At 46.1% G+C, this 23,300-nt stretch overlaps 1 protein-coding gene across 3 annotated transcripts; it reads right to left on the minus strand.

The window, feature by feature from the left end:
* Positions 1 to 2,699: 2,699 nt before the first annotated feature.
* Positions 2,700 to 19,089, minus strand: HDGF (heparin binding growth factor). 3 transcript variants are annotated; one of them, XM_072647275.1, is made up of 6 exons: positions 18,532 to 19,089; positions 8,505 to 8,581; positions 8,173 to 8,311; positions 6,129 to 6,314; positions 4,948 to 5,198; positions 2,700 to 4,464 (listed from the first exon to the last, which is right to left on the minus strand). In XM_072647275.1, exons 1-6 carry the CDS (start codon positions 18,616 to 18,618, stop codon positions 4,458 to 4,460), a joined length of 747 nt encoding a protein of 248 aa, XP_072503376.1. In that variant the 5' UTR covers positions 18,619 to 19,089; the 3' UTR covers positions 2,700 to 4,457. The 3 variants fall into 3 exon arrangements, with proteins under 3 accessions (XP_072503376.1, XP_072503377.1, XP_072503378.1); XM_072647276.1 differs by lacking the exon at positions 18,532 to 19,089 and adding an exon at positions 18,102 to 18,218; XM_072647277.1 differs by lacking the exon at positions 18,532 to 19,089 and adding an exon at positions 10,246 to 10,482.
* Positions 19,090 to 23,300: the final 4,211 nt, after the last annotated feature.

The raw sequence follows: 23,300 nt of genomic DNA on the forward strand, positions 1-23,300 counted from the left end.
GGAGTTGTAAAGTGATCCAATTGTTTTGGATTTCAGTTTCAATGAAACAAAAAAAGATAGGGGGGATTTAAACTGCCCATATCCTTTGACCCAGTGATCTAACTACTGTGCACATATCCCCAAGAAAGTCAAAGACAGAACCCACAGTCTGATGTATAGCAAAAAATTCACAGAAACAAAGTAAAGAAACAAAGTAGGTGCCCATCAACTGGATAGCTGAAAAAACTAAGGTAAAAAATATAACAAAATATTATTATGCAGTAAGAAACAAATAACATTTAGAGAAACATGAAGTTTTGTGTAAATGGATACAGAACCAGGAGATAAATAATAATAATTATAAACATCTTAACAATGTTAATGAAAAGATTGCAAAGAGGAAGTTGAATTCTGAGTAATGGAAAAAACCAGAGTAAGTCCTAGAGATGAGATAAAGTAAACCTCCTCCCTAACTGCAGAAAGGTGGGAGACAACTATGAGAGATTACTGTATGCATTATCAGATGTCATTTTGACTTGTTTTTCTTTGACATAAAGAAGGATTTGAGGGGCATGACTGTGATGAAAAAGATAAGAGAATCAGTCAAACATATAAAAATGTATGTCTTCAAGGACATGTACGGCACAAAATGTACATGTTTAAAGGTAGGTGGCACAGTGGATAAAGCAGCAGCCTAGAATCAGGAAGACTCATCTTCCTGACTTCAAATCCAGCCTCAGACACTTAATAGCTGTGTGACCCTGCGCAAGTCACTTAACCCTGCTTATCTTAGTTTCCTCATCTATAAAATGAGCTAGAGAAAGAAACGACAAACCACTCCAGTATCTTTGCCAAAAAACCCCCAGATAGGGTCATGAAAAATTGAAAAACGGCTGAACAGCAAAAAGAAAGGTAGGTATAGGGATAACATGGTCAAGAACCACACAAGTTGAGATGGGGTCCGATGACTATCTGTGGAGATTATCTAAATTGCTGGGATCACAGATCCAATGATATCTGAAGAGGTGAGGGAGATAATCTTTGGCTACACAGAAGTGCCCAAAATGAGGAAGGTCACAGTCCTGTTGGACATGGTTGGCCCTGGTAAGACTACATCTTCACATGTTCAGGTTTACATGCCACATTTTAAGGATATTGACAAATTACTATTTGTTGAGGGTCAGCATGGGTAGAAATCAGGGTGGTGAGACTACAGACCTTGCCAAATCAGAACTGTCCCAAGGTGGAATAGGCTTGGGATTCTGTAGTGAATTACTCATCACCAGAAGTCTTCAAATATGTGCTGAAATGGGCCCTTGTTGATGTTTTAGAGGGAATTTGTTTCAGTTATAGTAGGTCTGCTAGATGAACTCTGAGGTCCATTCTAACTCCTCCCTACACAACCCCTTATGTCAGCCGATACAAGTACTCTTGTTCTTCTCCATTCAAGGCTCCCTTTAGTGTTCATTGTAACCTAACCCTTTTATGATACTTTGAAAATGAGTTTAATAAACTAATAGTGAACATTCACATAATGCTTTACATATGTTATCTAATTTGATTCTCACAAAAACCCTGAGAAATAGGTGTTATTATTATCTCCATTTTACAGAAGAGGAAACTGAGGCAGACAGTGGTTAAGTGACTTGCTCATGAGTCCCACAGCTAGTAGACAGGATTTGAACTCATCTTCCTGACTCTATCTTACATTCTATTCACTGGGTCAGCTAGCTGTCCTAATAGAGATGTCCCTTCCCACTGATGCAAATGAAGACCCTTTCAAACCTTAGCAGTCTCACATGTAACCGTAACCAAAAAAGACTCATCCCTGGACGGCCAATGTTCTGGTGATAAGACTCTTTCTCCTTAGACATGTTGGTCCTTGCATGACAGAGAGACAGCAGGGCAGATGAGAAAAACATGTGAATTGGAAGTTGAGTGTTATGTCCTTTCTCTACCATTAATTCCCTGTGTGACCTTAGATGAAGTATTTCCTCTCCTTTGTGCCTCCGTTTCTTCCACTGCAAAATGAAAGCGTTTGGCTATATAGAAGATCCTTCTAGTTCTGACATGGTATGGTTCCATTGTCATGCTTAAAGCCATGCCAGCTCAGTGGGACTTGGGAGGAATTTGTGCTCCATTGGCACAGCCTTTGAGACCTCAGAGTCTCATTCACAGCATGCTGAGGTATCTGAGGACAACTTTAGTAGAGAATCCTTGTGTCACCTGGATAAAAAGGCAGTTAAATGAAATAATGAATAGTGGGCTAATCTTGGAGTCATGAAGACTGGAGTTTGAACACTTACTAGCTGTGTGACCCTGGGCAACTTGCTTAACTTACCTGGTTTTGGTTTCTTCATTTGTAAAATGGGGATAGTAATAGCACCTCCCTCACAGGATTGTTGGGAGGATCAAATGAGATCACATAGGTAAAGCAATCACAAATCCTAAAATGTTATATAAATACCCACTGTTATGAAAGGGCATAAGACTCATTTTTTTAAAGTTTAGGGCAATAAAAGTCTACGCTACTAAATGGGACCCAGTATTCACATTCTGTAAGATGGTCCTGTCTCTAAGCTCCAACCAAGCTATTATACATGTGGTCCTAGTTTCAAATAGTCTATGCCAGGGGGCAGAGAAGGGGAGGGGGAAAGTCCATACCCAGTCTCCTCCCCAATGCCCCCCACCAAAAAAACAGAATCAGTCAGGGCCCCAAATAATAATCAACAGGTTTATTGTCCTAGAACTGAAATTGTCTACCGGTTCTTAGAGCTAAACTTCCAAAGCTACAGTCGGCAACTTTTCATCAGAGCCCGGGGGAGGGGAGGAGGAGGTTGTTGGGGAGGGGAGCAGATGTAAAAGAAAGAGAGAGAGAGAAAGAGAGAGAGAGAGAGAGATTGATTATTGGGGAAGGGTAGGGGACATTTTTTTCCCTCTTTTTGTTCTCTCTGTAGGTTACAAATTGAATCTGGTGGTAATAGCAAGAGGAATGGGTTTATTTCTTGGTGGAAGGTGGGGAGACACAAAGGAAAAGGAATAAACAGAAGAGAGACACAAGGAAGAAATAACCAAAGCCCAGCTACAAAAAGAAAGTCATTAAACCCCAAATAAGACATCTACATTTCCAGCAAATCAGAAATCCAGGTGCAGCAATAAGGGGTGAAGATCGGATGGAGATAGGGCAAGTAAGGGTCAGGAAAGACAAGAGGATAGGGAAGAGGAAGTGGGCAGATAGGGGTGGGGGGAAAGGAGAGAAGAGGGGCATGGAGGATTAGGGAATCTTTTAAAATTTTTTTTGTAATTTTTTTTTATTAAAAATGTTTCCTAAAAAATGCCACTTTACTTTTTCTTTACCTTGGTGATAACTATTCCTGTAGGGAGGGCCTGAAGCACCAGGGGGTGGGGATTAGCAGGAGTGAAGGGGAGGGATCTAATGCCCAGCTTCCCCACATTATCTCACTGGGGCAACTTCTTCCCAGGTGTTGGACCCTGGGAGGGAGACTTATGATGCCAAGGGCAGGAAGATAGATAGCAGTATGAAGATCAATCTCTCACCCCTCATTGGAGGTGGTCTTTCAAATATAGTCACATCCTCCCCAGGCCACCTTCTCCACGAACTTACTAAAGGACTACCCTCACCCCTTGCTAGACCTTCAGTGCCCCAAGGTAGTAATCCTAGAAACAATGACTGGAACAACTGTCACTCCACTCCCAGAATGCTCTAGGGTACCAGAGGCAGGAATGGGGACCAATCACCAAGCATTTATTCCCCTACCTAACCCCACTTCAGTTGTCAGACTTTCCCTGAATCAGCAGACCATCCCAGGTCATGGGGATGACAGATCAGGGGTAGAGGACAGAGATTATTCCCTCAAGAGACAACTCCTTTCCTCATGTAATGCCGCACCCTCCTCCAAGACTTTGGGTAGCCCCCTTCCTATAACCCACCTTCCATCCTTTCCGTTCCAAAACCCACATCCTAACTCACCAGTCTTTCCAGGGATGGGGGTAGAGGTGGGGAAAGGCTGAGGGAAAGGTCAGGAAGTTAGCCAATCCAGGAAAGCCCCTGTCAACTCCCCATTGAAATAACAGCCCTCAGAAGCCAGCACCCTGTCCAAAACTGAGTCCTCCCAAAATTAGAGCTGGAGGAAAGGAGTTGAGAGCAGGGAAGGGGTTGAGACTTGGGAGAGGGGAGAGGTATTCCACTGTCAAGTAGAAGAGGGTCAAAGAGAGTGGTGAGAGACAGTGGTGCCAGGCCCTGATCCCTTCCTTCCTTACCCAGTGTGGGCTGGGCCCAAGGGAGAGTGGGGAGGGGGTGCTCAAAGAGAGAGAAAGAGAGAGCTGCCGATGTCAGGGTATCAGGGACAAGGAGCAGGAGAAGGGGGGTTCCCAGTTTGCAGGCAATGACCAGTTTCCCCGATAGCACCCAGACAGCAGCAGGAACAGGGTGGGGGCTCCTCTGGAAACATTGTCGGCTACAGGCTGAAGAAGACAAGTGGGAGAGAACAGTTACTTTGGGTCCATTCTCCTTCCAGCTCACTGGAGACTTTTTTCCTCACACTTTATACAAGCTGCTTCCAGAACAGGATACATCCCCCTCCCCACCCCGACATTCATACAGATATCAGGAGACAGACCACAGGAAATTCCTTCCTAGTCTAAGGGTAGAGATCCTCTCTCTCCTCCAGATCCCCACATCCTAATGTATACTATCCTAGACCTTGGAAAGTCTTTCCTGTAAACTGTCCCATGCCAGGACAGTACCTGGTGCATACTAATTGTACAATAAATATTTATTGAATAATTCCAAAACCCACATCCTAATTAACACTATGCTAAATCCCACCCCTTAGATAAAACAGTCCCAGTTCTCAGTTTCAAGGGTCAGCAAATGAATCTCTGAGAAGGATCCTAAGAGGGCTCTTGCACAGGGGAGGGGTCCTTTCTTATTCCTCCCTCGTTTACCTCTCCTTGTGATCTCTGACACCTTGGGTAGGGCCTTCTTCCTTGGCAGTCTCTTCTTCTTCTTCCTCTTCCTCCTCTTCTTCTTCCTCCTCTTCTTCTTCCACCAAACCCCGGCCGGGGCCTGGCTCCGAGGGGGCACTGTTCTTCTCCCCCTCGGTGGGAAGGGCTCTTTCTCCCTCTAGGGCCAGCTCTTCTTTCTCATCCCCCTCCCCCTCAGGGTCCTGGGTTTCCTTAAGTCGTTTGGGGGAATCCTAAATTCAATTGGAGAGGGCAAGAGGGGAAAGTTGGAAAGGGAATAACACACAGATCAGGTTAAAGGGATCTTCACATGTGCCTCCTGCCTCCTCAGTTCACCCCCAGACTAAACTCACTCATGACCACTTCCCTTTTGTTGTTAGTTATAATGTTTTTTAATAATAATATACTTCTACAAAGCTTTATATCTTATGGAGCACTTGTAGATACACTGTTTCATTTAATCTTCACAATAAACACCATGAGGTAAATTAATATCATTTCACAGAAGAAGGAGTAGAGGCTCAGAGACTGACTTGCCCAAGATCATACAGCTGGAACCGACAGAGCTGGGATCCAATACAAGTCTCCTGACTCACTGTTTCCTGAGTTTTCACACAGGTTCCTTCCCTTCTACTTTCTTCTCCAATTTCTTCTACCTCTCAATTCAGGTCTATCACCCAACTTCCCAGATTCTCACAGGTGGAAGAACCCCAAAAGGCAGCATGGTGTAATGGTAACTTAACCTCTCTCAGCCTCAGTTTCCTCATCTGCAAAATGGGGATAAAAATAACATCTACCTCACAAGGTTGTTGTGAGGATCAAATTTTGTACACACATATACATATATACATATGTATGTATACATATATATGTGCACACACATTTAAAGTGCTAGCTACAACATAACATATCATAATAGAACTTAACCTATGCCTGAGCAAGAATCCCCTCTACAGCCGTCTCTGATAAGTGGAGTGCAAGCTTTCATCTGAAAAGTTCCCATGAAGGGCAAATCATAACTCCCAAGACAGCCCGTCCTTTAGGACAGAGCTCATTGTTCAGAAGTTTCTCCTCATACTGAGCTGAATTTGCCTCTCACTGCAGCTCTGGGGGGAGCTGACATATTCCCTGTCCCAGGTGGCTGGTGGTAAGGATCGTGTTACCTCCAGTGAGTCCCCTGCTCGCCTCTTCAGTGCTCCCTTCTCATTCTTTTCCTTTGAAGGTTCATCAATCACCAGCTTTCCCTCCTCATCGCTGCTGCCATCTGTGTTCCCCTTCTTCTCCCCATCCCCCTCCGACACCTCTCGATCCGGCTCAGCATCTTCCGGACATCCTTTTTTCTGGGATGGCTGGTGGGGAGGCAGCAACAAGAGATAGGTCCCAAGAAGTGGTTTAGGACCCTTTATTTGTGCCTCTTTCCCTAGTTAGCTGCTTCTTCTTCCCTTCAGCAACTCCTCTTCCACCCTGTCCTTGTCTAAAAAAGGGATCTTGGTTCTAAGTCCCCCAAAAAATCATCAGACAAGGAGGGAGATGTATGTCCTTCTCTCTCTATGACAAACTTTCCTTTCCCTCCGATCCAGAAAATACCTCCAGGAAGTCTCTTTGATGAGTTATTTCCTCAAATCTCTATTTTTATCTTCAACAGATTAGTTGGACTCCCTTAAAAAAATCTCCATGCATTTCAATATTATTACCTTGCATTTACCAAATACTCAGGACCCTCTCAGTAGAATGTAATCCTCTTAATGGGAAGGGGCTTAGACTTCATCACAAAGTAAGTGCTTAATTAATGCATATTGATATGAGTTTACCTTCATTAAATGTCTACTGAGATTAGAGCACAGAGAGAAATACAAAGTTTAGATAAGATCCCTGAGCTCTAGAACTCACATTCTAGTAGGTGGATAAGACCCAAAGACTAGGTGCTATAACACAGAAAATACTATATGATAAATACACCAGATAAATGCTACCAAAAAAGTGCTCACTGACGTCTGAGAGAGAAGGTTGTTAAGACCTAGGGAGGAACTAGGGAAAACATTTTGAAAAGGGATAGCTTTTAGGCTGGGCTTTATAAAAGGAAGGAGTAGATTTTTAGTGGGTAGAGGGGTGAGACATTCCAGGTTTAGGAATACTTTAGATAAACAAAGGTAGGAAAGCTCAGTGTGTCCGCAGGGAAGGGAGCAGTCCAGTTTGACAAGGTATAGAGAGGATACAAGAGATCATGAGACAAAGCAGAAAGGTAATTTCCCTTGACACCTGTTCTCTCTGTAGGAAGAGGGTGGAGGGTGGAGGGTGGACAGTGGAGAAGTCCTCCAGAATTATCCATTTAGGGAGGTGACCCAGGGCAGCCATCTTATGTGTTGTTGCAAGTTGCTTGAGGGCAGGGGCTGTCTTTTGCCTTTCTTTGTATATCTAGTGCTTATAGTAGATGGCATATAGTAGGTCCTTTAAAAATGTTTATTCATTATATAGAGATGATGGATGACCACAAATCCCAGGCAGAGGGGGCCAACGAAAGTTTGTGAATAAGAGTAACAAGAATAGATGTATCAATTTAAAAAAAAAAAAGAAACAATTTCAGTAATAAAAAAGTTGTAATGGAAGGAAGAGTAGAGGAAGGTCTGTGAGAAGGTTAATATTGTCATTTATAATGGATGATGATGATGAAGGCCTGGAGTAGCAGTAGGGACAGGAGGGAATGCCAGAGGTATTTTATTGTGATTTCAGACTTGGTAACTGCCTGGACATAAGAGGTAAGGAAACAGAAAGACTCGAATACAAATTCTGCTTCACTCCCATCCTAACACTGTTCCTTACCAAAAGAGAAATGCCCCTCTTCCCAATCCCAACTCCCCAGTTACCTTCTCTCCCCACGTCCTGTCCCTCCTTCCCTTGGGCTTCAGAGTTCTAGATTCCTTAGAGTTCTGACTCCATACTCTGGGATGAAGCCCCAGTCCTGCCCAGGTGCCTCACCCTCTCTCACCCTAGCTTCTAAATAAGCTGTTTCACCCCTATGTTCTCTCATTATCCCCTCCTTCTCAACTCTTTTGCTAACACTCCCCCCACCCAATACCACGGCCAGAAGTCCTCAAGTCTGTTCCTCAAGTGTTTATTAGTAGGGTTTATTTTCCTATAGCAGCAACTTGAGAAAAGTGACTATTTCCTCTCCTTGGAGATTCCCCAGTGTGTGGGAGTGGGACTTACCTGGTAGCCAGAGGCCTTCACAGTAGGATTATTTTCTATCTCCCACAGACCCTCACTGAAACCTTTCCTCTTGTTGGGTTTGCCAAATTTCTCCTTGGATTCCTCATATGGGAAGAGGTCTTTGGGACCCAAGAATGCTCTGAGAGATGAAGGAAATGCAAGGTCATTCTACCGTCTGCCTCCATGCAGAGGGGAATGCAGACACACACACACAGACCCTTCACACTTTCTCCCTATCCCCCTCATCCTTCTGTCCCTTTTAACCACCCAATAACCCTTTGTCTTTCCACCTCTCCAGGCCCTCCTTCCCTTCTCCCCCAAACCTCACTCACGTCTCATGGGTCCCGAAAAAAAAAACTTGGTACTTGTTGGCTGTTGACTTCACTGCAGCTTCTGGCATTTCATCAATCTAGAGTGGGGTGGGGGGAACAGGAGAAGGGAATGTGACCCTGATGGCTCAGCCTCTCATCTAAGTCTTAGGAACATCTGCTTTAGGGAGAGGAGGTCACTTTTGAGGGAATTACAAGACACATCACTGGAGCCATGGAAGAACCTTAGATAGACATTATCTGGACTAATTCTCTGATTTTATAAATGAGGACGCTGACAAGATCACACAGCTAATACACGGAGTCAGCGCTGAGATCAAAACCCAGATCTTCTAAATTCCAAATCAGGCCCCCTTCCACCTCCTTGGGGTAGTGGAAACAACCATCTGTGCCAGGTCCCTCTGGAAAGAACAAATTAACCATAGCCATGGAAACATATCTCTTTTCCCTCCCCACTCTCAACCTCCAAGGTCTGGAAGGTTGTTATTAAAAGGTGCCAGACGATTAGTATGTGGACAAACGTGAGAGGAGGAAAGGGAGGGCTCTCCAGGGCTGGAGGCCCCATAGCAGAGGGGGCATGAAGCCCTGCAAGGGCTCCCAGGATTTTGGGCTAGGCTATCAAGAGCAGACTACAAAGCCTGGGAAACTACATCTCCCAGCAGCCCCTGCAGCACCACTAGCAGCTTGGCTTCCCGCCGGACAGAGGCTGGGTAGCCATGTTGGTTGAAGACCAGAGGTTGATTCTGGGTGGGGGAGACAGGAGTGATAGCTGACTTGGGGTGTGATCAACACAGACAAGAGAGACAGACAGACAAAAGCAGAAGAAAGAACAAGAGAGAGAGACAGGACAGGAAAAAACCTACAAAGAACCTCACGAGAGATGGGAGCTATCTCTCAGAAAGGCAAACAAATCACTCCTCCAAACACAAAACAGAATAAACTCAAAGAAAGAGGTTTTTTGTCGTTGTTGTTGTTTGGTGGGTTTTTTTTTCATTTGAGCTCAGTTTTGTCCCCACCCCCACCCTGGCTTCCTTAAACCACCACCTCCCCCCCATGTGTCTCATCCAGAGCTCCTCCCCAGGGCAGAAGTCCTGGTCCCCAGCTGCCTCCTCCCCTAGGGGCAAAGAAGCAGCCCAGCCCAGAATCTGAGAACGTGGTCTTCCCCACACGCACGTGTGCTCAGGGTGGGGGTGGGGGTGGGGGTGTGGAAAGGCAGGTTCTCCCCTCCCCAACACACAATCCCCGTCGCTATGACAACCCGGCCCCGGCCCCGCCCCCGGGCCACTCAGCAACCAGGAATGTGGCCACCCCTCCCCCACTGGCCCTTCAGGATAAGCGGGGGGAGGGGAACCTGGGCCACTTTACACAAAACTCTCGGCCCATTCCCGGGGTCTCCGGCTTGGAGTCTGACACCTGAGTCCTCTCCATCAAACCACCGCAGGGAGACTGGAGCCCCAAGGTTCCCAACATGGAGAACAGCACGAGAGCCCAATGCCTGGAACCCTCAGACCTGTCTAGGGGCGCGAGGGAGAGTTCTCCTGCCAGGACACCTGGACCTTATTACCAGCAGCCTTCCCAACCTCCCAGAGGGGCCAACAAGAAGCAAAATCTGAAACCCCAGGGCCCAGAGATCCCAGGAGGGAGACAAATGATAATAGCCAAAGCCCCAGTCCAGCCCTTCGTTCTAGGTAGAGCTTCAGAACTATAAAGCAGGACTGGGGGTGGGGATGAAGGCAGGCCTCACCAAGGCCAGGAGAAAGGAAGCGAATATGAAGGGTCACCCAAAGAAGCAAGCACCCACTCCGCCGCTCTTCACTCCCACCATGTGGCCTCCAGCCACTTATGGGTGAGAGCCAGGGAAAGGCCTGAGACTTCCATTACACCAGATTCCAAAGATCTCAAAGAACTTACACCTCCCTCATAAGTCTCTACCAGAGCCCACGCACAAGCACACACCCCCACCGGAAAACTGGCTTAGAAAGGGTCAGCCACTCCCCTCCCCAAAGCCACACAGCATGGCAAAGAACCCAGGCATCCAGTTGCCCAGGCCTGGGGGTGGGGGAAGTGGGAAAACAAAGAATGGAAATTAAAAATAGAAAGGATTCAAGACACTAAACGTACAGTCCCAAATTCCATCCAAAGAAAGGGCAGGACCAGAGGGTAAGGGGGCACCCAAGGCCCTCCTTATCTGTCTAGGCACAATAAGGACACCCATAGCCAAAAGGACCCTCTGTTCTCTGACCCTTAGAGAATGGGCTTTCTTGGTGTATGTGTTGGAGTGAAGGAGTGTCCTCCTTCCCACTTCTGCATCTCCCAAGAGACTGACATTTCAATCTTTCACCCTGATCCATGGTGGGTAGGGGGGGCAGTCAAAAAGCATTTATTAAGGGCTCACTATGTGCCAATTACTGTGCTAAAGGTACCAGGGATTCAAAGAAAGGAAAGAGAACAAGATTTACAGTCCAAAGGAACTGATTTGTAGTTTGTTTTTGTTGTGCTCAGTTTTCTCATCTGTAAAATGAGAGAACTGGACTCAATCCCTAAGGTCCCCTTCTACCTGTAAATTCTAGGATCCTACAAATCTTCCTTGCCAGTTCAAAAGGGGAAAAAGTCCTTTCTGCAGTCTGATCTCTTTTCTTCATACTGCAAAGAATATTTCCTCTCATTCAGGGCTCTTCCAATGAGTGGGAGACCTGGAGTTCAGGGTGTCTCTCCCCTAAAATACACACATATGCTTATGAACATGCGCATACAGGCACACACATATATTCCTCCTCCCAAAGGACCTGAATCTCAAGCACTGACTTCAACCCCAGGGGGTGACTCAGAGTAGATGAGTCAGAGCTAAATGGGTCAGGGTGGAGCCCAAGCAAATAGCAAGGGACCCTTTCTCCTGACCCCCACATTCTCCTAGTTGCCTCCAATACCCCCCCAAAAAACACATACACCCTAGGGTTGTGAGGGTGGGGAGGTAAGAGGCCACTGAGCTATTTATAGCTGGCCATATCAGGTACTTACTTAAGATATTCCCAAGTCCTGTTTGAATTCAAGGTTGGCCTCCTGGTTCTTCCACTTTCTCTCCCTACCATCTCTGGGCCTGTTTCTTCATCTGTACAATGATTACAGTGTAACTATATGACTTTCAAAGACTCTTCCAGCTATAACATTCTGTGATTTTTATGAGATCCTGTCCCTGCCTTATTCATTTCGCTCCCAGGTCCAGATTCAGGAAGGCCTTCAAGACGAATTTATAAATGCTCAGAAATTTTCAATGGTTTGGGGGACTAGGGATGAAAAGACCTCCAAATAACTCTTCCCTGGCCTAGAGACCACCTTGAGCCTACACAATCTCCCCTGGGGAATCTCTAAAAATCTTAAAACCAACCATGCCCCTGAGAGAGCCCAGACTGAGACAAGGCTGAGCCAGGGACACAGAGCCCAAATTGGTACTGGCTCACAGCCAGTCTGACTGACACACCCAATAGCCTAGGTTCATTTTGACCCAGGAACCGGAAAATCTGGGGCAGCAGACAGTTGGGACTAGACTGTGGGGAATGAGCCAGGGAAGATAGAGGGAAACTGTGGATGTACGTATGGGTGGGCGAGAATTGGGAAGGGGACCGAGGAAAGATGTTATGTCTGGATGTGTGTGATTATACCAAGAATTCGGATTTCACACACAAACACCCCACTCATTGAGTTTCTATGCTGGAGATTGTGAGTGTAAAAGTAAAGAGAAGGGCAGCTACTAAGTGCTTGGAGATCCCAGAGGTAAACAGTACTAATCTCCTCTAAGTAGTACAGTTAACTACCCACCACCTTTTTTTTTTTCTCTGGGGATCTTTGTTGTTCAGTCATTTCAGTCAAGTCTGACACTCTTTGACCCCATTTGGGGTTTTCTTGGCAAAGATACTGGAGTGGTTTACCTTTCCTTCTTCAGCTCATTTTTACCAATGAGGAAACTGAGGCAAAAAGGGTTAAGTGACTTTCCCAGGGTCACACTGCTAGTAAGTGTCTGAAGGGATGTAGGGGATCTCCACAGGCTGGAGAAGACCCAACATCTGGAACTATCTGGACTCCCAGGGCCCAACCCTGCCCTAGCCAGCATGCTTTGCCCCAGATTGAGAAAATTATATTCCCTTTCTCACAACTAAGTTGATTCCAGGCAACCCCAGTGAAGGTGTTTTAAATGAAGGAGGCACTTTGGCTCTGCCCTCTGACTTCTCATCTTCCAAATGAGGGGTTAGAGTCAATTAGATCTCTGAGGTACCTTCAGTTCTTATTAGCAGTAATAACAACACCAACAACAGTGCTGGAAGGTTTGCAAAGTACTTTCCCTACAATTATCCTGTGAGGTAAATGAAATGTCATCTCCATTTTAGGAATAGGGATTAGACCTATGATTTTATTGGAATAGGGAATTCCCTCTTGGATGAGGAAAATCCTTCTACCGACATAGGTCAGTCAATTAGTCAATCAATTAACCTTTATTAAGCAACTGTGGCATGCCAGGCACTGTGCTGAGCACTAGTGATACAAAAAGAGGTAAAAGACAGTTCCTGCACAAAGGAGTCACCCAGGGTCACACAGCCAATATGTGTTAGACACAGTAATTGTTTCCCGCTCTTCCTGATCCGAGGCAATCACTCCTACATCTGTTATACCCTGAAACCTTGTCTCATTTTATGGATAAGGAAACTGAGACGTGGAAAAGTAAAAAGACTGATCATAGAGCCATGGTGTATCAGACTTAGGAGCTTATCCCACATCTCCTGAGTCCAGCTTCTATATTATATGGGTCTAAAAGTCTATGACTCTGTGGTGTACCTGGGGTAATGAACTATTCCTCTAGGAAGAGGCAAGGGAATCAGATTTAGTCCCAGTTTTGCTACTGACTTGCTGTGTGAGCTGGCATTAGTTGCTTCATTTCTTTGGGATGTTTCAGAATCTGTTAAATGACAGGGTTGGATTGGATGATCCTTAAGGTTCTTCCAAGCTCTAAATCTCTCTGGTTCTGCGATTTAGCTTCACAAGAGAAAAGAAGAGAATGACAGTCTTTCTTCCCATCAGAACTAACTTCCCTTGGGGTCCCAGTCTTATGATAAACCTATAATACTAACATTTTATACATGAGGAAACTGAGATTTGAAGAAGAGAAGCGACATGCTCAGGGTCACATATTTAGTGTTAAAAACAGGATTTGGACCCAGGCCAAAGTCCATATTCTTCTCACTATATCATGATGCCTCTCCTTAAGGCATCTCCCCACGATAGTCCCACATCACATACCTATGACTGAATCATTGGATTCAGATACAGATTTAGTGCATTGTGATCATCCAGTCTAAACTTCACTTTACAGGTAAGAATAACAGGATTCATTGTATTCATATTCATTCATTCAACAAACATCTGTAAAGGACCTACTATATTCCAAGTACCACGTGCTAGGCCTTCTCCAGTATTCTTATCAAGAAATCAGAAGACTGGTGAGGGATAGCCGGGTGTGGAATGGAAGCAGGTTCAGAAAAGGGTCTGATTCTGGACACTAAGAGTTACTAGTAAAACAAGCTTCCACAGGGGAGGAAAGAGGGAGAACCTGGTTTCCCATCTGCTGACAGTGGCCCTGCCTGATCTCCCTGCTCCCACATAACCCTATCTGGAAGGTCCAGGCTTGAGGCCTGGGTAGGATTAGATTATGGAACCCTGTAATGGTTTTGGCCCATCCCTTCCTCATCCCTCACCAGAACTGGGCCTAACGTGAATAGAGGCAGGGAAAGATCAAACCCCAGTTTCCCCACGCTTTAATCCCAAGACTCAGTCTTATGTCAAAGGGTTTAGTCTCTCCCCAAAAGATATTAGCCTCTCCCCAAAGTCTACCAATAGGAACAAAGGCTTGGGGTTTCAGCCCTCTTCAATCTCCTCTTTAATCCAGAAGGGGACCCAGGCAGGCATCTCTTCCAGCCTAGGCTACTTCCTTCATGGTGCTCCCAGCCTAGCCTTTGGACTCTGTCCCCCAGTAGGAGTTGGAGCAGGGAGTCCTGCATTTGGTGCTTGTGCTGAGCCACTGCAGCTCTGGCACCAGGACCAAGATGCCAGCTGGGTCAACAGGGTAGATTAAAGTCCAAGCATGCACATTATCCACACATATATGTTCCTATGTGCCAATGATCCTGATGCCTTGGATCTTCCTTTCTCCACATGGAGGGGTGAGCAGGATGAAGAAGAGTATAAAAGAGTGTTTGTGTGTGTTTGTGTGTGTGTGTGTGTATGCATACAGCATTCAGAACACATCTTCAGCCTCTGAGGAGAGGTCTTGGGGTTGAGGCCTCCTGGACTTTCCAAGGGAGATCAAAGGCCTGGTTGATAGTACTCCAAAAGGCCAAAAGGAGGGTGTGGCTCAGGTTTATAAAAAGGGCCCGGAAGCTCAGGACCAAGAAACTCTCCACCTTCCCCACCCCCACAGGAGCAAAGATTCCTCTCCTTCTACACAAGAAATAGACTCCCTCCCCCTCCTAGCAGACAGACAGACACACTATAAGGACACGCCTCCCACCAGATGCCCATACAAGATCCCTTTTCCAATAGACATCCACACTAAAAAAAGAGATTACTCTCCTCCCCAGCAGATAGCACACACATTAAATGAAACTCCCCCCTAGCAGACACACACAAGGAGATTTCTACATACCCTCCTCCCAGCAGACACACATAACAAGATACTACCCAGAATGAACATGGACACACACACACACATATCCCCCCACCCAGGAGATACAAAAAAACCCCCAAGATTTCCACCCCCCCAAGCAGATACCAACCAGAAGGAGACACCACCCACGTATACAAAAAGTATACCCCTTTCCAGAACATACAGCAAAGGAGATTCCCTATCTAGACACACTCCCTCCCCCCCACAGCAGCCTCACACAAATCAAGGACACCCCCCCGAGACCCACACACAAGGGTGACTCCCCCCACCCCCAGCAGACACAGACACACACACTATGAGACTTCTCCTAGGAAGCATTCTAAGAGCGCTCTCTTAGACCACTACCAGACAGACAGCACACAGACATACAGATACATAGACACACAAACATACACACAGAGGAGATTCCTTCCTTTCCCAGTAGACACACAGACAAGTAGGATCCTTCCCTAAGCATAAACACATAAGAAGCACCCCCCCCCCCAAGTACACTCTCTCTCCTCTTTGTAGATATATATTGTAGACTTCATTCCACCAGACACACACACAGACATACCAACAGATGCAGACAATAATTCCTGTCTCCCCCCATTCAGTAGATGTACACAGGGAGACTTTACCAGCAGACACAGACACCCCCCCCTACACACACACACACACACACACACACACACACACACACACACACACACACACGACTGATGCTCTGCTCCCCTCTCCAGCAGACACACTCATGGAAACTCCCCACCTCCACCCCAGCAGCAGCCAAACACAAGAAACTACCTGGACACTATCAGACACACTCAGGGAGGTTCCCTCCCTTCCCAGAAGACACACAAGAACACTCCCCCCCACCCTCAGCAGATGGACACATTATGTCCCCCTCAGCACATACCCCAAAACACAAGAAGACTCTCTCTCTAATACCTACATGAAGAGACTCGACCACCACTACAGAACATACACAGACTTCCTCCCCTCTCAGTGGACACAAGTAGGTTCTTCTACCAACCAGATGCATACACAAGATTCTCCCTCCGCAGATAACACATACATAAGGAGAGTTCCCCTCCCCCCACCTTTAACCTCCCCCACCCCCTACAAGGTGGAACAAATAATAGAGTGGAATGATCTCTAAGAGACTTATGTTCAAATGCAGTCTATAATACCTACAGACTATGTGACCATGGCCATGTCCCTTCACATCTTACTTGTAAAATAAGAACAGGACCTACCTCAAAGAGTTGTTATGAGGACCAAACAAAACAGTGTATATAAAATATTTTACAAATCTTAAAAAAAAATTAGCTATTATTATTGTTGTTATTGAGACCCCCCCCAACACATTGGAAAGTCTTCCTCTCTCCAAATTGACCCATGCAAAAGGCAGCCCCCCCAACATACACACATAGAAACTCCCCCCACATATACACCCGGAGAAAGGCAGCCCTCCCCCAGACCCAAAACACATGAAGTAGATTCCTCTGACAGATATCCCTCCTACACTCCCACTCGCCCCCTTTTTATTATTATTCAGACACCCCTACACACAAGAAGAGATTTTCCCCCTCAGGTACAGTCGCTGACTGGCACAAATGGCACCCTCCAGACTTAACAAATAAATAATAAAACTCCCCTTACTCCAAACATCTAAGATTTAGGGCTTAGATAACACATACATAACACCCAGGGACAGGAGTAAAGGAAAAATCCCCCTCTCCTTTTACCTTTTTCAATAAATTGGCATTTGCCCTTTAAGTGGACCTTTTCCCATTGGGCTCTCCTCCACCATCCCCCTTCCTAATTTCATGTGGTCCCTTCATTCTGATATTTATTCTACAGGAAACTTTATAATTTAGGGTATCTTGGGGCCCCCCCTTACCATCTCTAAGTGACTAATAACACAAACCTTAAAAAAATAAGAGTAGGAGATACTCCCTCAACTGTCCTTCCTCTTCCTTCCTGTATCCACCACCTCCCCTCCTCTCCTTAATCTTGAGTTCCTACTCTTTCCCCCAACCCCCTACTTCCACTTCAGTTCTAAGGGTACAACTTGAAGAAACAGAGTAGCTATTGGTTTGATTTTCTCTCTTCCTCCTTATCCCACTCGCACCTGGACAGGTACAGAGGGCAGAGAAGGCCCGAGGTAGAATTGAGAGAAATCCAGCCTTTCCCCCAGGGGCCTAGTATAAGGCACAGGGACAGTGTAGCGATCAACCACATGGCCGAGACTAGGACGGTTGTGGCGGGAGATGCACACACCTGGGAGGGAGGAGCAACCACCCCCTCCCTCCTTAACGACAAAGAAACTCCCTTCTCCCATGAACCCCCAGTCCCAAGAGCAGCCTAGATCCCTTCATTGGCTCCTAAATTAGAGTTTGGTTCATTAGAAGGATTTTTTTTTTTGGTGGGGAGGGGGTGCTTTTCTCTCCAATTACCTCCCTAGCCAGGTAGACAACCCCCACTCCCAAGCCTAAAGTTTTCCAGGATTTAGGAGCAAACTCTTTTCCCACTGCCAAACACGCAAACGCTCACGTTGGTCTAGGCACTTTTCCCTCCCCTTCACCGTGGTGGTAGTGGTGCCTTGAGTGAAACAGAAAGAGCGAAATAGGGAACTGGGGCGGGGAACCCCAGAATGGAGGTGTTAGAGGGAGCAAGGATATAGGGGAGGTTACATCTCTCATCCTCGGGGATGGGAGGAGTTTCTGGAGAGGGACGGAGCCAGCCCCTCAAGTGAGGCAGACAAGCTGGCGAGACTGCCCCAAGGGAGAAATTGACCAGGATGGGGCCTGGGGAGGGGGACGTTGGCCATTCGGGGAAGGGTAATAAAACTGACCGGTACGAGGTCCCCCTCCCTTACATACAAATACTTTGAACCGGGCCCTCACCCTTTCCGATCCAGGTGCTCGCCTCCTCCTTTCCCCTCCCCTCTCTCCTCCGCCAAGTCCTACCCGGTCCCTGGGCAGAGAGGCCTGGCTGCCCCGACCCACGAGCTGCCCGGACCATTATATAACACGGAGGTGGAGAGACCGAAAACCCGGCTGTGATGGGGGCGGGGAGGGGGCAAAATGGGGGACCCAGGCGTCCCCTGCCCCCACCCCCTCCGGGTGCAATGTGCTAGTGCCCGCGTTATGCAACCCGGGCGGCTGGGGCATAAGCGTGGCCTATCCCTCCCTCCCCGCCCCCCCCCCCCCCCAACGCACTCCCCTCCGGGACCCATCTGCTCTCCCAGCTCTGCTCGGCTCGGCTCGGCTCGGCCCGACCCGGCCCGGCCCTGCCCCGGCCCCAGCAGCTCCGCACATCCCTTTCCTTCCTTACCCGGGCCGGCCAGTGAGGGTATCCCTTCATTTTGGCGAACACTAGGTCTCCGCATTTGTATTCCTTCTGCCTGTTGGAGCGGGACATCTTGGGGGTTCCGGTGGCTCCCCCAAACTCAATTCTGGAGCGGGAGGGGGGCCCGGGAAAGGAGACAGCTGAAGTTTGACTCCTCTACAGCGAAGGGGGGACAGGGGGAGGCGCCGCTCGGGCCCCCTCCTCTTCCTCGTGCAATACCCCCTGCCCTGAAACAGGCGCCCACCCCCCGGCCCCGGCTCCGGAGGCTCAGCTCCCCGCGCCTTCTCCTCCTTCTCCGCCTCCAGCAAAGGGGTGCGGGCCGCCGATTGGGGGTCCTTAGCTCCCGGGAGGTGGGTGAGCGCTCATGCAGTTGTTTGTGTTTGAAATTCAATTGCTCCCTCCTCGGAGCGAGGCCTCTTCCCCCCACTCCCTCCAGTCCCTACTCCGCCTCCTCCTCCTCCTCCTCCCTCCCCTTACCTCCTCCCCTCTCCTCCCTCCCTTTTCCACTTCTCCCTTCCTCTCCTGCCCTCGGCCTCAGGCTCCGGTTCGATGAGACCGGCCACTCGATGCCTAGCGCCTGTCCCTGCCCGCCTTCCCAACCCTGGGCTTCTGGGGACCCCAGGGGGCCAGGCAGGAGGAGTGAAGTGCCGAGCGCAGCGATTGGGCTTTGTGTGCAGCAGCTTAGCTGGACGGCAAAGGGAAGGTGGACAGATGCTCTGCTGGATAGCTAGGAGAGGGAATCCAGAGCTCAAAGGGCCTGCTTCGTTAGCTCCCCGGCCTAGAATGCATTGTGGTTAGAGAGTCAAGGGCAGAAAAGCATACCATCGCTATTCGTAGTGACACTGAGTTTCCAAACGCTATTGCTTTGAAAGTGTCCTTCCTTCTCCTTGTTTGTTTCATGTCAGGAGATATTTACTCACATTCTGCTTCATGGACAGCACTCTGCAACCCCAGCAAGGGGAAGAGGGACACAAAGGTAGACGACCGTGGCTGCCCTTGAGGAGCTTATAGTCTAGTAAGGTTATCATGGAATAGTGGAGATGTGGCGGCAATAGACCATTGAGAGATGGAATAACGGAAAGAGTACTGGACCTTGAGTCCAGAGACCTCTTTGAGGACCATCCTGAAATGGAATGGTCTTGTCTCCTGGGAAGCAGGTTCTCCCTTCATACTGGATGTATAGATGAAAATTTCTCTTGGTGATTTTAACTCAGATTCTGGATGACCTGGGTTCAAATTCTAGGTCCTACCCTGAATTAGGGCAGTTAGGTGGTGAAGTGGATAGAGGGGCAGACCTGGAATCCGAAAGATTCATCTTCCTGAATACAAATCTGGCCTCAGACATTTACTAGCTGTTTGACCCCAGGCAAGACACTTAACCCTATTTGCCTCAGTTTCCTCATCTGTAAAATGAGCTGGAGAAGGAAATGGCAAACCACTCCGGTGTCTTTGCCAAGAAAACCCCAAATGAGGTCACAAAGAGTCAGACATGACTGAACAATACCCTGAATTATTTGGATAAGGTAGAGAAAGTAATTTTATTTTTCTGAGCCTTTATTTCCTAATATGCAAAATGGGCATAGTATTCCTGGCATCCTCAGTCTCACAAGGAAAGAACTGAAAACTACCAACTCAGATTCTATAATTTATAGTTTGAGTTACTTGAGGTGCAAAGAGGGTTTTGTCCATGGTCACTCAAAGGCAGGATTTAAACCTAAAATTAGTTTTTCCCCCCCGGTGTATGTATTAATCTCCCCTACTTTACTGTAACATCCTTGAAGGAAGGGACTATGTCTTATCTAAACTTTGTATCTGCCTCAGCAGTGAAGAGGAAAAGAGAATAAGTATTTATGTGGTACCTAGTGTAGCCCAGTCATTGTGCTGTGTTTTTATACAAGTGTTCCCCATAAGCACCTATAATGTTTTATTAAATAAATAGAAAAGTGGATTTTGGTTATATTAAGGTACTCTTTGCAATTAAGGTTTTTTCAGGGTGGGGGGGATAGGAGTAGAATAACAGAAACAACACTGGACAGGATCCTGGGAGAGCTTCAGATCCTGGCTTTTCTACTTGCTCCCTATGTAGCTTTGGTCAAGTCTATTTCATCTCTTTGGGCCTCAGTTTCCTCATCTCTAAAATAAAGGGTTTGAACTAGATAATCTTTGAGATCCTTTCCAGGCTAACCTGTAATTCTTCATAACAAGTTTTCTAAGCTTGACTGGAAATCCAGGGTGGGGTAGGAATCCAGGGTTTAGCAAGACCCCACTGCAGCCTCCAGAAAGAGAAAGATCTCGCTTCATGAGCTCTTAGACCTGGTCTTCAGAGTGGTTTGATTTGTTTGCTTTCCAAGCTTTGGCCAAAATGAAATAATATTTACATGGTACTTTTAAACTTTTGACTCCTATAACAAGGGTACAAAGATGGACAACCAGGATGGTGAAGGGCCTTGAGTCTATATCCTATGGGAATCAGGTAAAGGAACTGGGGGTGTTTAGCTTGGAGAAGAGAAGGGGAAGAGATAATAAAAGGAAGGAGGGAAAGAAGGGAGAAGAGTGATGGAGGAAGAAGTAAGGAGAAAGAAAGGGGGAAGGGAGAGGGAGGGAAAGTTCTTTTCAATCAGCCAAGAACTATCATACAAAGGAGGGGTTAGATTTATTCTGTTTAGCTCTAGAGGGCACAACCAAGAACAAGGGTAGAAACTGCAAACAGCCAGATTTAGGCTTGATGTTAGGAAAAGCTTCCTAACAATTAAAGCTACTCCAAATGTGGACTAGGTTTCCTGGGCAAGTGATGGGTTCTCCCTCCTTGAAGTTTTTCAAATACAGGTTAAGAAAATGCTTGCTGATACTGAGGATGTATGGGTTGGACTAGATGGCTCACAAAGTCCTTTCCAATTCTCAAATTCTATCTTTTTTTTTTTTAGTCACATGAAAATTCTGTGAGGTCAACAAGGCAAATATTTTTAATCCCTATCTAAAAAGGGAGGAAACTGAAGACAGATGAAATGATTTGCTCAAGGTATTAAACTAGAGAGTAGCAAATTCAGGTTTCCTGACTCCTGCATGGCTCTTTTCACCTTGTCCTTGACCTCTCCTTCCAAAGAATATCCAGTGTCTCTGTTGCAGCAGGGTTCCAAGGCTTTGTCTGAGTGGCACAATCAAAGTTTTCTTATAATAAAGAATAAAAAGACAGGAGTAATATAATTTAGTGTCAGGGTTGCCATACACTTCCTTATGATTGTTGGAAAGAAAGATCTTTGAGGAGAACTGATTGATAATAAAACATACTTCTCTCTTTTCAACAGGGAGACAGGGAAATATAGGTGAGGAATATTATACACAAGGTCACTCTGGTAGGTTAAGTTTTGCTTAACTTTTTCTTACAAGAGAGGGTTAAATAGGAGGGGAGGTAAATAGAGAAATGACTGCCGTTTTGAAAACCAAAGGCATCAGATGTTTTCTTCCAAAAAGATTATCTTATTGCAAAAATGTACCCATATCAAAAGAAAAGTAACTAAGTTCATACCCCTTGATTGAAAAAAATAACAAAAAAACAAACCAACCATTTAAGTAGTCCAAGGAGGCCAAAGTATAAATTGTAGCAACACTTTTGGTGGTATTAAACATGTAGAAACAAAGTAGGTGTTCAGCGATGGGAGAATAGCTGAGTAAACTGTTAAATGAACATAATGAAATATTATTGCATTCTAAGAAATTTTTTTCAAAATACAAAGAATTCAGAGAAACATGGGAAGACTCATATGAGCTGAGACAGAATGAAGTATAAGCAGAGCCAGGAGAATGGCATATAAATGGACTACAATAATGAGTCTGAGTAACTATTAATTAATCTTGGCCCCTGAGAAAAAGATAAGGGAGCGCCTTTCTTTGTTAAGTGGAGAGGTGGAAGAGGAGAGTTCAGTGGGAGTTTGTGTAATATTACACATACCTTTAAATCATTTTGTTGGTTTTGTTTAAATTTTTTTCTTTGTTGAAAGAAGGGCTTGTTTAGCTATGAGGGAGGGTATCTGGAAGTGACTGATAGAAAAATAAGACATTGATAAAACTTATTAAAAGTAACAACAATGTATCCTTGTCTTCCCTGTAATAAAAGTCCAAGATTACAATGAAATAAATTGGCATTTAATTGTAGGAGAACAACTTCAGACTTTGAGTTCCCAAAATATCCGGCTTTTTCTTGTCACAAAGTTTCTTAATTTCTGTTTCAACAGGGTGATAAAGAGTGTCTATGCAAAAGTATGGAGGTTCCTTTTGCAAGCCAGGCTTGCTTTGTAACAAGTTCCTTTGCCTTTATTACAATGGCCCAGGCCAGCCTAACGAAGTAACTCCTTTCCTGTGGTTATAAGTGCTTTTGGCTCCTCTTCCCATGCAATTATAAAGCCTTTGTTATAATGTGACATGTGGCCAGGTTTAGTTGCAACAAAGTATCTGATTTCTTGCTTGCCATAAGGTTCTGCATCTCTGTTTCAATAGCAAATCCTGGCTGTTGTTGCAACAGTGTCAGGGTTTTTCATTACAACAAGGCAATCTACTTTTCACTGCAATCAGTTATAAAAAGCCCAAATTCAGGGAGCCAAGGTGGCGGAGAGTAGGCAGAAAGTTACCCGAGCTCTCCTCACTTTCCCTCAGAAGCAATGTTAAATCAAGTTTTTAAAAGAATTCTTTAAAAAGAATTCTGGAGTGAAAGAACCCACAAAAAGATGGAGTGGAATAATTTCGCAGCCCAAGATAAC

This window comes from Notamacropus eugenii, chromosome 2 (genome assembly GCF_028372415.1).
Source record: "Notamacropus eugenii isolate mMacEug1 chromosome 2, mMacEug1.pri_v2, whole genome shotgun sequence".
In the NCBI taxonomy this organism is placed as follows: domain Eukaryota; kingdom Metazoa; phylum Chordata; class Mammalia; order Diprotodontia; family Macropodidae; genus Notamacropus; species Notamacropus eugenii.

Excerpts from the sequence above, each read along its gene's own strand:
- HDGF (XM_072647275.1), bottom strand. The coding sequence starts at position 18,618 with ATGTCCCGCTCCAACAGGCAGAAGGAATACAAATGCGGAGACCTAGTG. Across the intron at positions 8,582-18,531 it reads ACCCTCACTGGCCGGCCCGG|ATTGATGAAATGCCAGAAGC; the intron begins GTAAGGAAGGAA and ends ACCCCACTCTAG. Across the intron at positions 5,199-6,128 it reads GAGCAGGGGACTCACTGGAG|GATTCCCCCAAACGACTTAA; the intron begins GTAACACGATCC and ends AATTGAATTTAG.